The sequence below is a fragment of the Aspergillus caelatus genome (assembly GCF_009193585.1).
Source record: "Aspergillus caelatus strain CBS 763.97 unplaced genomic scaffold BDV27scaffold_72, whole genome shotgun sequence".
Lineage (NCBI taxonomy): Eukaryota > Fungi > Ascomycota > Eurotiomycetes > Eurotiales > Aspergillaceae > Aspergillus > Aspergillus caelatus.
In genome coordinates, this window is record NW_022475335.1 from 59,643 (window position 1) to 72,145 (window position 12,503).

Consider the following 12,503-nt stretch of genomic DNA (forward strand, 5'->3'; position numbering starts at 1 on the left):
ATGCTTCTCATCACCGCTACATACCCGATATTGTTCGTTCTTCTCTTCCTCTCTCGATGTCTCGAAGTCTTATACGTACCACCTCTCTTCTAACCAGTGGAACCTACATAACGGATGCGAGATTCCTAGACTGATGATGATGGTGATATGATGGGGATTAACAAAGGTAATAATAAGTGTTTAATAATAGTACGGGTTTCTCTTTCGCATTGGTAAATGAACATAAGGCAAAGCAAGGATAGAAAGGGAGAGAAAAGTTCTCACCCCATTTTACGGCTGATCCTTATTACCAAGAGTACATGTTCATTACATGGGTCTCCCAGTCTGGCATTATAAAATCAAATATATAGCAGTCTATAAAAGGTAGTACTAGTAGATACCCGTGACCCACCAAGGATTATTGCCATTGTGCAAAGGCATATGATTGGGTCCTTCCCCTGAAATGGACGGGATCTCGTCCCCTCGTCCCCCTGTGGGAAGAGCTCTGGCAGGCTGGCAGCACATTACTACCCTCTCTTCATTAACTAAACCCCACCTATTCATTGTGATTAATCTAATTTTTCCCTTGTGCCCCTTCATTCTTTGATTTCCAAATATTTCAAGGTACAGTTATTACCTTGTCCCATGCCGTTTGATTTGTTACCTTCCACTCCATTACGCGAGTGAAGTACGGAGTATATGTTCTCAGTTTGCATTAGTTCAATATCCAACTTACTGTGTTCGTTACACCTCGCATTGCATACGCCTGAGAAATTCGCAGAGAAAGTTGATTTGCACCTAGCTTTTAACCGGCGAGGTGTAGTACCAGGGCTTATATATATAGATCAGCTTCTTTGGCCCACACACAGTGACCCGAGTTGTTCTCATACAATCTCTGGACTCTGCTCTCTCTTCCATTCTTCCCGCTCTTGCCATTATTCCTGGTTATGAAAGCACTTTCGTGGGCGCTCTGGAGCTTGAACGTGTGAGTCTGACGTATGGAATACAGCTTATTACTCAATAGAGAAGTGGCCCAGTGTGCGGCTTGTGGTATCATGTGCAGATAGAAATACACACATTTTCCTGGAGCCCACCCGCGCCAAATACGATTGGAAAGGTTAAAGAGCTTGGCAGATAATCGTGCTCACGGAGTCTCTGCTGGACCCTAACCTAGCATTCATGGCTATCATTTCCAAATCTCAACAGCAACGGACCCCCGCCACCGACGCAGAAATAAGGGCAAAACATAAGTCAGAATATAGCAAAGACATCAGTCGAGTACCGGTCCATCCAATTCCTCAACTACAAGGACCTTTCGAAGAATCAATTGTTGAAGCTACCGAAAGCACTGAAAGCGAACGGTTCGTTTGGCTTGATGCACAATCCCGGCGTAGAGATCTGCTAGAGAGCATCGAATATGAACGATTGTGCGGACGAAAATGGCGCCAAAGGCCCGGAGAAAGGCAAGCAGTTAACACGCCCTCATAAATCACAACCCCCTATTTTCTGGTCAACGTGCAAACTGACCGGTATCAGGTATCATCCGTTTTGGAAGCTCATCGCTCAAATATCCTTCGGTATCCATCTTCTAGTTAAGAGGCTCGCTAAGTCCGACTTTGAAGTTTTGAAAATCCTTCAAAGTCATGTGGATGAGTTAGATGGCTTTCTTGGAAGGTCTACAGAGGACTTCCTTTTAATTCAGGTTGATGTGCGCACACGAATTCAATACCTTAATCTTCCCCTCCAGAATTTAGTGGTCTTTGATGGAATGCTGCAAAACCGCAACTTCCGCCTAACCATGATTGACTATAATCAAAAAATCGAACATGCTATCGAACGATTCACTACCGCCATTGAAGACGCACTGAAAGATATGCAAAAGGGAAAGGAGGCGATTGGGGTTTTGTGGCGATATCTGAGACAGTCTGCAGAAGAACATGGACCACTGCCGAATAACTTGTTAGCCATCTACAAAGCCATGCTAGCAAATATAGAGGGTTGGAATGTAGCCTTTTCGAAACTCCGCCGTCGAGGGGTGGCGCTTCAATCCGCATTGTCTCAGCTCTGTCTGGCGATCACCGAATTGCACAGGCGTGTAGGCGTAGCGAGCAGAAAAGAGGCGGTAAGTACAAGATTGACCATTTCCCCACTTTTCCTTCTCACAGCTGTTTAGATGTCTGACGAAGAGCAGGTGTCCTTGACACGGATTGCGATGGCGCCGCCCCGAGACAGGTCAACCAGAGAACGACTATTCGAGAGGCGGGCATCCGCTATGTTCCCAGGCCTCTCCAGCTCAGAAAAGCCACTGCCCAGTGACCCGTTCGTTACAAATATAAAAGACGCACGGCCTGAGGCACCTATATATAAGCAGGTTGAACGCCTCAGGATCACGCGAAAAAGTGCCCCAAATCTTCGAGCATTGCATGGCCCTCAGAGCTACGACGGGAATACCGCTATTTCAGATGGAGCGGAATGCGTGAAGGTTGTCGCAGATGGCTCTAGTCCAACCACGCTTGTGCCGAGAATTCAAAGGAACCTGAGTAGGAGATTCTCAAGGGCTATACCTACTAATAAGAAAGTTGAAGGCGAAGATGCTGGATTAAAAGGATCTCCACCCGCTACAGCCCCTTGTAGGAGGTTGAGGTCCCGAAGCATTTCTTTGGAACAGTTGAAGGGCTTCTGGACATTGAAGAAAGATGAGCAGTACGAGCAGCAAGATATAGTAGGGCCACCACCTATGCCGCCGCGGACTCGGACCTACACTGCCCAAGCATCAGTGAAACGTGAAACTATGTTAAACCAGTTCTTGCATCATTTCAAGTCAGATAGGGTGATTGATGCTTGGGAGGGCACAATTCAGAAAGAGAGCGCCGTCCGTCGTCCTCCGCAGAGAAGGAAGGATGAGCCTTGCAGCAGATTTCGTGCAACATCAACAACGCTTGAGACGTCCGCAGAACTTCAAACGGAGCCTTTCAGAAGCGACCTTGAGAGATCAATGTCCTGGTTACAGGAACATCCATCACAGAATACATATTCGCTAAAACCAAGACGTGATGTTGCACCTAGGATCCACGTTGTTTCGGTCCATATGACATTGGGGGGAGACGAAGGATGTTACGTCAACAATAACCACGATAACGATATAGCAAAGACAGACACGCAGTCGACCGTAACAGCTCTACCATCTGTACCACCTCCATAATTAGGCTGCATGAGTATGAATCACTGTTATTGTAGCAGCTGGCCTCCCATGTCAACCACCGGATGCTAGGGGATGCTACTTGGAGACTTATGAGTGGGAGCCCTACACTCTTAGCCGATTTGAGCACGACTAAAAACGTTGCACTGTCAAGGCAACCTATGATATGCCTTTTTTTCTGAAAGGGCCAATATTTTTTTTTTAGAGCATAGAATGACGCACTCCGTACACTGAGTTATTTGGCATTATTTCTACAACCATGTAATATAAAAAGAGATAAGCCCTGCTGCTTTTCGGTCCTAGTCTTATGGGAAAAGTTCTTTTCTCAAACCATCAAAGTAGTACAAGAACGCCTAGAAAAACTAAATCAAGATCAGAACAGAGAAGAGAAGAAATCAAATTGCAAAACTACAAAAACCAAGCTAGCGAACCACATCTCGTGCGGGCATAGCAGGATAACATGGGTAAAGCAGGACAGGCTGAAGGCTACTTGCAGCGCTTCTCGACGATAGTCGGGCCATGTTCTTCGTATTCCTTCTTCGAAATCCACATTTGATGGAAGGTTCCCAAGCTAGCAAGGATGCTTCCGCCAATCCAAGACCCGAATTTGCGCTCGGCCGTGTTGCCTGGAGCAGAGATCCTAACCCGCGGTCCCGGGTAAGTCTGCATAAGTTCTTGGTTGAGGCGGTCGGTGAAGCCATGGAGTAAGCTGGATGCACCCGTTACGACAACATTGGCTAACAAATGCGGGCGGATGTCAACATCAACCCCGTTGAGTGCGTTCTTGATCAACTCGGGCACAGTCTGAGCTTGTGTTGGAGAGGGGAATGGCGACTCTGGGTCTGGGATCGCAGCTTTTGCATCGAACAAGGACTCCACCACTCTATAGCGATCAAGGCCGAATACTTGGTTGTAACCATCTGGAAACTCAAATGGCCGTCCAGGATTGCTTTTAGCCACTTCCTCGTTCGAGATTCCGTTTGGGCCCGTTGCGGAGAGCTTATTGGGCCCAGGCCACACCTGGACCACGCACTCTTTAAACTCGGAAAGGGTTCGCTCCTCGAGCAGGGTACGGTACGAAGCGTCCGGTGCCTTCTCAGGTGGGAAAGTCTTGTACTTTGCCTGCGAAGGTTGACCTGCGTCGACAGCAGTTTTCGAGGAAATGAGGTAATGAGGGGTGATAGTAATAGGTTGTGGTGTGTTTGTCTTAAGAAGAGCGCGGATTTGTGATGAGATGTAGTCGCCGCCTAGAGGGGAATGCTGAACTCCACGTTTTAAAATCATTCCATCGTGCACCGGGGTTACGGAGATATTGGAAGCACCGACATCAACAACAAGGGCAGAAGCTTTCCCGGATGCGAAGCTGAAGGAGGACTAAAGTGTCAGCAGCAGAGTATGCCAGACGGCTTAAATTGAAGGGTGGGTACATACGCTGCCAGAACACCGTTCCTTGCCAAATAGAAAGCCGGTGTTCCCCATTTTTCCATAGCGATCTCCATGGTCTTTTCACGAGCTTTTGCAGGGTTCCAGCCACACTCAGACATCAAGAGCGGACTGTCCGCGAGAGGCTTCTCCTCAGTTTCCACCCCCTCCATTTCTGTGGGAAGCTCTCCATCAGCAATATCGTTCAAACCATTTTGGAATGGATTTCCCGGTCTAGGGCCCGTGAGTCGCGACGTAAAAGAATACTCCCACACTTTCTCTGCCATGTCCCAATTCTCCACAATTCCATCTCGACCCATTGGGTTATGGACGGACAAGCCAGGGCGCGGGGTAACAAAGACGTCATCACTGAAAATCAACCTTTCCTGTCCCTCGGAGGTGTATTTCCCATAATATGTTGGGATCAGGGACTTTGGCGTGTCTTCGCCTGCAAAGCCGGCGCGCGTTGTTGAAAACCCAGGATCAAGTACTATAGCTGAAACCTCATCTGCACGTAGCGAGCCGTTAGTTTCTGTTCTGCTCTGAAAAAGATGTAATCTATGTGGTAGTATGCATATAGGAAAGCTCTTCACTGCGTGATGCATTTTCAAGAGATGACATACCTCCACCGTATTCAGCAGTCGAAGGTGGAATGGATGGGTTCATGGCGGAATAAAAGGAGAAGCACCGCAATTCGAGTAGTAGTGAAAATTGCCCTGCGGTTCGTAGGCGACAACTAGAGAGGGAAAATAGTTCTGGGTAAGACCAGCGAGGCAACTCTATGATCAGCAAGGCTAAAAGCGTGGGTGGTGATGGAGGTGGTTTATAGAGGGTGTGCGGGAACCAAACTTAAAAAGGCTTGGGCGGGCGTGTTTCATCACCTCCACTACTCTGTCCTGCTACTGCCATTACTAGGTCCTATCTCCATTGCTACGAATAAGCTACGGGTTTCCCTCTCATGTACGTACCTTTCCATAGTGCATGACTCATATTTTACTTAAATCCTCCCTTCTATCCACTTGACTGCTCGTCTGTTCTCTCCCTAGGTAGATATTATACACCATATCTCCCTTGGAGTCACAACGATGGACAATAATACTACCTCGAACCCGGAGACTCTCTTCCGACCGGTAAAGAGAAGAAAGTTCTTGCGACGTCGCCCTGAGGACACACTAGAAGATTTCCGCAATGAAAATCGAAGGGATGACCGTGGCTCAGATCCTACCACCCCCTCTCAATCCCAAGCAGACAATGATCCCGTGCACCCTACTGATCTTGTTCGTCTACGACGTCTTCATCGCTTTCGCAAGGGTGGCATTGGATTTTCTACTACCTCTCGACAGTCGGCAAACAACGATAAGCAAGCCATCGTATCTACGGGATCAGCGGAGGATCTCGAGGCGCAGAGGATCCACGCTATGTGTGACCGATTTACAGCACATACTGGGCAGACGGTGGATGTTGACAAACATATGTACGATCTAGCATCATATCCTCTTCTGTCGCTTGTATTGTCTGTAATAGAAACTAACAAGATAAGGATGGCTTATATAGAGACCGAAATGGCTAAGCGACACCAGCACACTGTCCCGACAGATGATTCAGATGGTCCTTTGGTGGGCGAATCTGGTGCTGCGCCGTCCCCAACCGACCATCCTCAACGTGAACCGGCGTCTTTAGGTAAACTCCACGAGATTGATCTCGGCCAGGAGACCAAGCTACAGAATATCGCACGGACGGAGGCAGCGACAAGAAAGTTAGCAAGAGACGATGAATATGAGCATCTCAAGCATGACGGCCCTCTCTTCACAGCAGCTCCTATGGGAAAGGATGAGAGACTATGGCGTCGTCAAAAACGACGAACCAGTGAGGATGTGGAAAGAGACCGACTCGTAGAAGAAGTTCTACGCGAAAGCAAACGTAAGCACTCCAACCCTTTCTGTAATGCCTTCAGACGTGATCCGACTCTAACAAAGAAAATAACATTTCTCGTAGTGGACGTATATGAGGAACCGGAATATGAAACAGCGGCAGCGGGAGACGACCAAGCTGCTGATGACAGAGTCGCCGAACAGTTCCGAAGAGACTTCCTTGATGCCATTCAGTCACGTCGTCGGGTAACGCGAGTGAAAAACCCCAAGACCGCGAAAACCGAGGCATCGCGGGGTCCTAAGCTGGGAGGCAGCCGGAGTGCTAGAGCTGCGATGCGGGAAATGCAAGAGAAGCAAGGGCGAAAATGAATGTGCATTACAACCTACCCGCCCCACTCATCTGGAACCTTGGATAATCTCATCCTTACTGTGGCATACTTGTCGCCTGTAGCGCCCGCTTACATTCTGGATAAACTTCAGTGTAATATATTCCTGAGCGAAATCTAATTGGTGGACTTCCCTGCGTCCCACTCGAGCAGAGACATCACCGTCCTTATCTCTGTTTGGCGCATTTTCCTATTCCATGGAGACAAACAGGCTTATAGGATTGTTTAATTACCGCCGTTGCTCTCCATCTCATGCTCTTTTGCCATGATAGCCACCGCAGGTACGGAAGCCCTTCGGTTACCTATCGACCATAATGTGCCATATTCCAGGTTGAATGATGTGGACACCTTAGTCCCTTTGGAAGTTGGTACCACCTTCCGTTCAGTTATGCTCATGGAGGGAGCTTGTTGAGGTCGCCGGAGCGGGTGTCGACTGTCTCTTTTATCTTTGAATCGAAAACCTAGCGTGTGCAATAGTATTGTTGGTCTTGCTTGCGTGAGTGAACTGTATACGCTATAATACTTTCCCACACAGTGTATCTCACTTTCTAGCGTTGTTACAATGGTAGGACAATACGAGTTGGCGTTCTGCCAGAACTTTGAGTTGACTGTGAAGTGAGCTCAATATACATACATAGGTGCTCCCTTTCGACGTATACCATCCGGGAGGACGAAATAGCCGCATACTATCATATTTATATGTAGACATACTAACTTACCTGTGATGACTGCCTATCAAGTACTGCTTGGACCTAATAGAGGCACCAGTTCATTAGTCTCCTGCCTGTAGATGAGAGTATGATACACCTATATATATCCGCAATATATACATTGCGACATAGCTCTAATGCTGAGAACCGGCTCTACCAGTTTCTTTAGAGGCGGGGTTGAACCCTGGAAGCCGACGCTTATTTAATGAGCAAGTGACAGGTAGTACCTAGGAAATCTGTTCTTGTGGGACTTTCTATCACCGCTATATTCAATGATAGATTGCGGGTACTACCATCCTCATCAATAGTTCTCTAGTGCTAATAGTGAATCTGGTCGACAATACATCAAACACTCATACCAAGATTTGGCACTAACTACATGGTGTTTTTATGTTGTGTGAGATTCAGGGTGCCGGAAGGTGCAGGTGACGGAACTGTCTAAGAGCAGGATCCGGTTGGAGATGACAGATAATAAACTTAGTGAACAACAGTGTCCAGTATATTGGTTGTGCGTGAGAGTACCTGGAAGTTATCCTCTGACGTTCTCTAATGGCAGGGAAGAGACTCGTTTAGTTAGATAAGCAAGCTTCGGGCTCTGTGGTATGTGGTATACATTACAGTACGGGCCACGAGGTGTTTACAGCACCCAAAGAGATACCGTTCGGTAAGCGGGTGGGGGTTGAGTACAACCCAGTACGGAGTAGTGAGTAGTAACACGCAGACTTCAGAAGCTAATCTGACACATGCTAGCCCACCGACGTAGATTGATTGCTTGGTGCTCCAGGCTCCAGGCCTTTACCCCCACTCAATCCGTTCGGCATCCCCTTCATTCCTGAAGGAGAGAGGAATGGTAATGATGAAGAATTGCATATGGGAATTACCTTTTTGAAAAAGATCATGTCCATCTAGCCGAGTCTTGTGGGTTAAGAGAAACAACGGCATTTCAAACTCTTGCGCTAAAGTTGTACCCCCTTTACGCCAGAGAGAAAGGACAAAGAAAAAGAAGCTCTTAGTGTTCTGTATAGAATACAGAGGATATACGGGTATAATTGAGATCAGTAACTTTAACTGTGGCGTAGCCGGTCTCCTGTGCGGGTGGTCAAGTCAGCACGGTGTTTGCCATGTGTGTGGTTCATGTAATTTTTTTTTTTCGTTTCTGCTTTTTCTTTCAATGTTTGCAAGGACTCCTGTTTAATAATTTGCTAGTGGTATGGTTATAATGTATAGATCATCTTAAGATCTAATCTCTTTACTTTTCTCTCTCATTTCTGTTTTAATATTTTTGAATGAGAAATTAAATGATGTGCAGCAAATCCGCCCATAGTACGGAGTACTAGTGTATCATGAATTATGGTAGAGGGTGAAGTTCTAGGTTATTTGGGAAATAGCTATAAATGGATCATACAGTTACAAAAAGTAAAAAAAAGGAAAAGTCTACACGCGCACGCTGGAAATGTTGGAATCTATTTGACATACAGAAGCAGTACTACGTAAAATTACCTTTATTTACCTTGGGAAGAAGTACTGTGATGCCAGAATATCAGTGGCCCCATAAAGAGGTCTAGAGTCTAGACGGCTCCAGACGGCGCCATTCTTGGGCCGTTCCTGAGCCGGGCACTGGGCCAATCAATGGTCGTGGTGGGACAGATCTTGAGACAATTCAGGGGCAAGGTGTCGGAGTCTCGAACCCTACGGCGAAGAACTAACCACTTGATACTGTCCTTTTAATTATTATTAGGCATTTTCGGTAAGGTAACGGGTACCACTTCTTACTAGTGAGTTCTGGTACCAGCTATTCGGGAGGAAGATTGGCCCGCACTGTGCGTATACCTGTACTGTACCGATCAGCCAGACACCCTGAAGAAGATGGCTTCTCTTCTATCACTGATCGACTGATTGATTTGCATATCCTCCCCTCCTTCTACTCTTCTTCTCCATCATCACTCGTTTGGCATACAAATCGTGCTGCTGATTTTGCGCTGCTTTTTGCCTCTTTCGCCTCTCATTCACTTCACACGCTCCCTTACGACTCCTTTTTTCCGGATCCATCCGCGAGCTGCTATTGTTTCTTTCAACCAATTTTCTTTTACTCTTTCTCCTCATAGTCTATACAGCTCTTCCCTTCCCCTGCCGTGTCTCTTGAGGCCGAGGAAAGGTGAGCTACAAGAGACGGAGTGGGCGAGAGGACTGAGTGGTCCTAACGCTTTCCTTGTGTATGCCTCTCTTTTGAAATCCTCTCAACTTTTCTTTGCTCGACCTTTCCCTCCTTCTCCAATCCCTCTCCCCATCTTTTGATGCTCTTTATTCTCACGTTGTGATTGCTTTCTTCGAAATATTTTTTATATACGATTATTTCTATTCTCCACGGGTTGACCCTGTGACGTTTCTGATTCTCGGCCGGTCCGGTTGCTATCAGCTCGATCACTTGGAGCTTGCGCCATCTTTAATCATTTTAATCGCCTTCAAAAATTCGTCTTGATCGCCTATCTTTCGAATTGAAATCCTGTGCTTGTGAGAAACAACACCCGAACAACACGTTTGATGTTGGCACTTTGAATTTGAATCTTAGAACGATTGTTCTTGCCGAAATGCGGGTTCCTATATCACATTTTACCTTAATTGCCTTGGGGCTGTCCCCCGTGCATGTCCTCGCAGCGGACACGCTTAGCACAAATGGCATTTCAACCTGTCTGACAGACGCAGAAATACAGGTTAAAAAGTTGGACGTCACTTATACACGTTCCACGAGAGTGGTAGTCTTCGATGTGGCCGGAACAAATGAAAAACAGCAGAACGTTACCGCATCTCTGTCGGTTTATGCATACGGAAACGAAATATATAGCAAGTCATTCGACCCTTGTGGCTCGGAGAATCATGTCGAGGAACTTTGTCCTGGTAAGTTTTGTTAGAACGGAAACCTTCCTGCCTATAAACTGACTTGTTTCTTCTCGATAAAGTCCCCTCCGGCGCCTTTCAAGCGACTGGTTCGCAACAAATTCCAGAGTCGTTTGCTAGCCAGATCCCCGCGATTGCCTTTGCTATACCCGACTTGGATGGGCAAGTGAAACTGGAGCTGAAGTCCAAGGATGATGTCCACGATATTGCTTGCATTGAAACACAGTTGTCGAACGGAAAGTCTGCACAAATGCCAAGCGTCACTTACGCAGCCGCCGGTGTAGCAGGTGCCGCTCTGGCAATGAGCGGTCTGTCTGTCATAGGCGCCGCCGGTCATCCCGGGGCAGCCTCTTCTAGTCCGGGGTTTGGTGATGTCATGGGATGGTTCCATAGCATGGCTACAAACGGCATGCTCAGCGTCAACTACCCAGCAGTGTATCGCAGCTTCACGAAAAATTTTGCCTTTAGCACCGGTTTAATCCCATGGGGTCAAATGCAGCAGTCTATCGATAACTTCCGAAAGTCAACCGGCGGAAACCTCACGGAAAACAGCTACGACTTCCTTCGCAATGCTACACTCGAGTTTTCAAATGGATCATCGACGGACACAAGTTCTAAAGTCAAGCGAGGGTTCAATTTGATTGTAGGCGCTGCCGACTTGAGTATACGTGATGTTTCAACTTCTTATAGTGCGAATTCGACATCTGGCGAAGAGGCTAGTGATGATACAGTCAAAAAGGTTGTCTCTGGTATAGAGGCTTGGGCGGAGCAGCTTACCATCCCTCAAGCGAACATATTCATGACATGCCTGCTGATATTTGCTATTGTTATAGCTGCTATTACGGTGGGCATTCTACTGCTTAAAGTTATCCTTGAGTTATGGGCTTTGTATGGATCATTCCCTGCAAAGCTCACGAATTTTCGCAAGGATTACTGGGGCTTGTTGGCCAGGACTATTACCAACCTGATTCTTCTTCTCTATGGGATTTGGGTCTTATATTGCGTCTACCAGCTCACTGGTGGTGATTCGTGGGCCGCGAAAGTATTGGCTGTTGTCACGCTTGTCATATTTACCGGTATCCTGATCTTTTTTGGTCTCCGAATCTGGTATGTGGCTCGTAAATATAAGGCATCTCAAGGCGACGCCTCTGGCTTGTACGAGGATAAAGAGACCTGGCGGAAGTACAGCCTTTTTTACGACAACTACAAGAAGGATTACTGGTGGCTTTTTGTCCCTGCGATCGTGTACATGTTTGTTAAGGGTGTAATCATCGCTGCGGGCAATGGTCATGGCCTCATTCAGTCCGCGGGTCAACTCATTGTTGAAGCTCTCATGCTAGCACTTTTGCTATGGTACCGGCCATATGTTGCAAAGTCGAGCCAGTGGATTAATATCAGCATTCAGGTGGTCCGTGTATTATCCGTTGCTTGCGTGTTGATCTTTGTTGAGGAACTTGGTCTTTCGCAGACTACTAAGACTGTGACGGGTATTGTCCTTATCGTTGTGCAATCCGCCCTCACAGGCATTTTGGCCATCCTCATTGCCGCTAACGCCATCATTCTTTGTGTCCGAGAAAACCCCCATGCGAAACGGAGAAGAGAAGCCAGTAAGTTGAAAGAGCCTTTTGGTCTATTCGGTATGCTAACAACCGGCGTTCTACTCAGAAAAAATGAACCGTGATATCGACGATTTGACTCCTTTGGATGCGCGGGAGTCGCTCCTTATGGAGAATCCGCCCCGCAAAGAGTACACAGAGATGAGCAAGTTTAACTTCACTGGCCCCTACGAACCCTATCGGGACCACTACGATCCAAAGTCACGATCAAGCCCTACAGGAAGCACAGACCGTTTGGTGGATCCTCCTGGCTATCATGAAAGTCAACATGGTCGAAGTCTTAGTCGAGAAAGCCGGCATACCCGTGATAGTCGTGGTTCCCCGGATGGTCGTAAACCTACCGCTCCTGGTTATGGCTTCGCCTATTGAGCCATTAGATCATGGAAGCAATTCATGGTACACTGCCTTCTGCAACATTTCTTATT

The 12,503-nt window shown here is 47.2% G+C and overlaps 4 protein-coding genes across 4 annotated transcripts; 3 read left to right on the forward strand and 1 right to left on the reverse strand.

Annotated features, from left to right (window-relative positions):
* Nucleotides 1-479: 479 nt before the first annotated feature.
* Nucleotides 480-3,418, forward strand: BDV27DRAFT_127170 (uncharacterized protein). Its single transcript, XM_032066701.1, has 4 exons — nucleotides 480-603; nucleotides 699-1,442; nucleotides 1,516-2,101; nucleotides 2,171-3,418. Exons 2-4 carry the CDS (start codon nucleotides 1,159-1,161, stop codon nucleotides 3,179-3,181), a joined length of 1,881 nt encoding a protein of 626 aa, XP_031928344.1. The 5' UTR covers nucleotides 480-603; nucleotides 699-1,158; the 3' UTR covers nucleotides 3,182-3,418.
* An 11-nt stretch (nucleotides 3,419-3,429) lies between these two features.
* Nucleotides 3,430-5,412, reverse strand: BDV27DRAFT_127177 (actin family protein). Its single transcript, XM_032066702.1, has 3 exons — nucleotides 5,224-5,412; nucleotides 4,610-5,108; nucleotides 3,430-4,541 (listed from the first exon to the last, which is right to left on the reverse strand). The coding sequence occupies exons 1-3, from the start codon at nucleotides 5,264-5,266 to the stop codon at nucleotides 3,665-3,667; spliced, it is 1,419 nt and encodes a 472-aa protein (XP_031928345.1). The 5' UTR covers nucleotides 5,267-5,412; the 3' UTR covers nucleotides 3,430-3,664.
* Nucleotides 5,413-5,465: 53 nt separating this feature from the next.
* On the forward strand, nucleotides 5,466-7,443 carry BDV27DRAFT_127179 (telomere length and silencing 1 family protein). The gene is made up of 2 exons (XM_032066703.1): nucleotides 5,466-6,074; nucleotides 6,141-7,443. Exons 1-2 carry the CDS (start codon nucleotides 5,686-5,688, stop codon nucleotides 6,838-6,840), a joined length of 1,089 nt encoding a protein of 362 aa, XP_031928346.1. The 5' UTR covers nucleotides 5,466-5,685; the 3' UTR covers nucleotides 6,841-7,443.
* Nucleotides 7,444-9,914: 2,471 nt separating this feature from the next.
* Nucleotides 9,915-12,485, forward strand: BDV27DRAFT_106001 (transient receptor potential ion channel family protein). The gene is made up of 3 exons (XM_032064399.1): nucleotides 9,915-10,462; nucleotides 10,525-12,069; nucleotides 12,128-12,485. The coding sequence occupies exons 1-3, from the start codon at nucleotides 10,156-10,158 to the stop codon at nucleotides 12,445-12,447; spliced, it is 2,172 nt and encodes a 723-aa protein (XP_031928347.1). The 5' UTR covers nucleotides 9,915-10,155; the 3' UTR covers nucleotides 12,448-12,485.
* Nucleotides 12,486-12,503: the final 18 nt, after the last annotated feature.

Bases quoted from the DNA above. Each gene is read 5' to 3' on its own strand.
- BDV27DRAFT_127170 (XM_032066701.1), top strand. From the start codon at position 1,159: ATGGCTATCATTTCCAAATCTCAACAGCAACGGACCCCCGCCACCGAC. The intron at 1,443-1,515 runs GCAAGCAGTTAA...GACCGGTATCAG, and splicing joins CGCCAAAGGCCCGGAGAAAG to GTATCATCCGTTTTGGAAGC. The intron at 2,102-2,170 runs GTAAGTACAAGA...GACGAAGAGCAG, and splicing joins TAGCGAGCAGAAAAGAGGCG to GTGTCCTTGACACGGATTGC.
- BDV27DRAFT_127177 (XM_032066702.1), bottom strand. From the start codon at position 5,266: ATGAACCCATCCATTCCACCTTCGACTGCTGAATACGGTGGAG. The intron at 5,109-5,223 runs GTATGTCATCTC...CGCTACGTGCAG, and splicing joins GACTGCTGAATACGGTGGAG to ATGAGGTTTCAGCTATAGTA. The intron at 4,542-4,609 runs GTATGTACCCAC...GTCCTCCTTCAG, and splicing joins AGGAACGGTGTTCTGGCAGC to CTTCGCATCCGGGAAAGCTT.
- BDV27DRAFT_127179 (XM_032066703.1), top strand. From the start codon at position 5,686: ATGGACAATAATACTACCTCGAACCCGGAGACTCTCTTCCGACCGGTA. The intron at 6,075-6,140 runs GTACGATCTAGC...TAACAAGATAAG, and splicing joins GTGGATGTTGACAAACATAT to GATGGCTTATATAGAGACCG.
- BDV27DRAFT_106001 (XM_032064399.1), top strand. From the start codon at position 10,156: ATGCGGGTTCCTATATCACATTTTACCTTAATTGCCTTGGGGCTGTCC. The intron at 10,463-10,524 runs GTAAGTTTTGTT...TTCTCGATAAAG, and splicing joins TGTCGAGGAACTTTGTCCTG to TCCCCTCCGGCGCCTTTCAA. The intron at 12,070-12,127 runs GTAAGTTGAAAG...CGTTCTACTCAG, and splicing joins GAAACGGAGAAGAGAAGCCA to AAAAAATGAACCGTGATATC.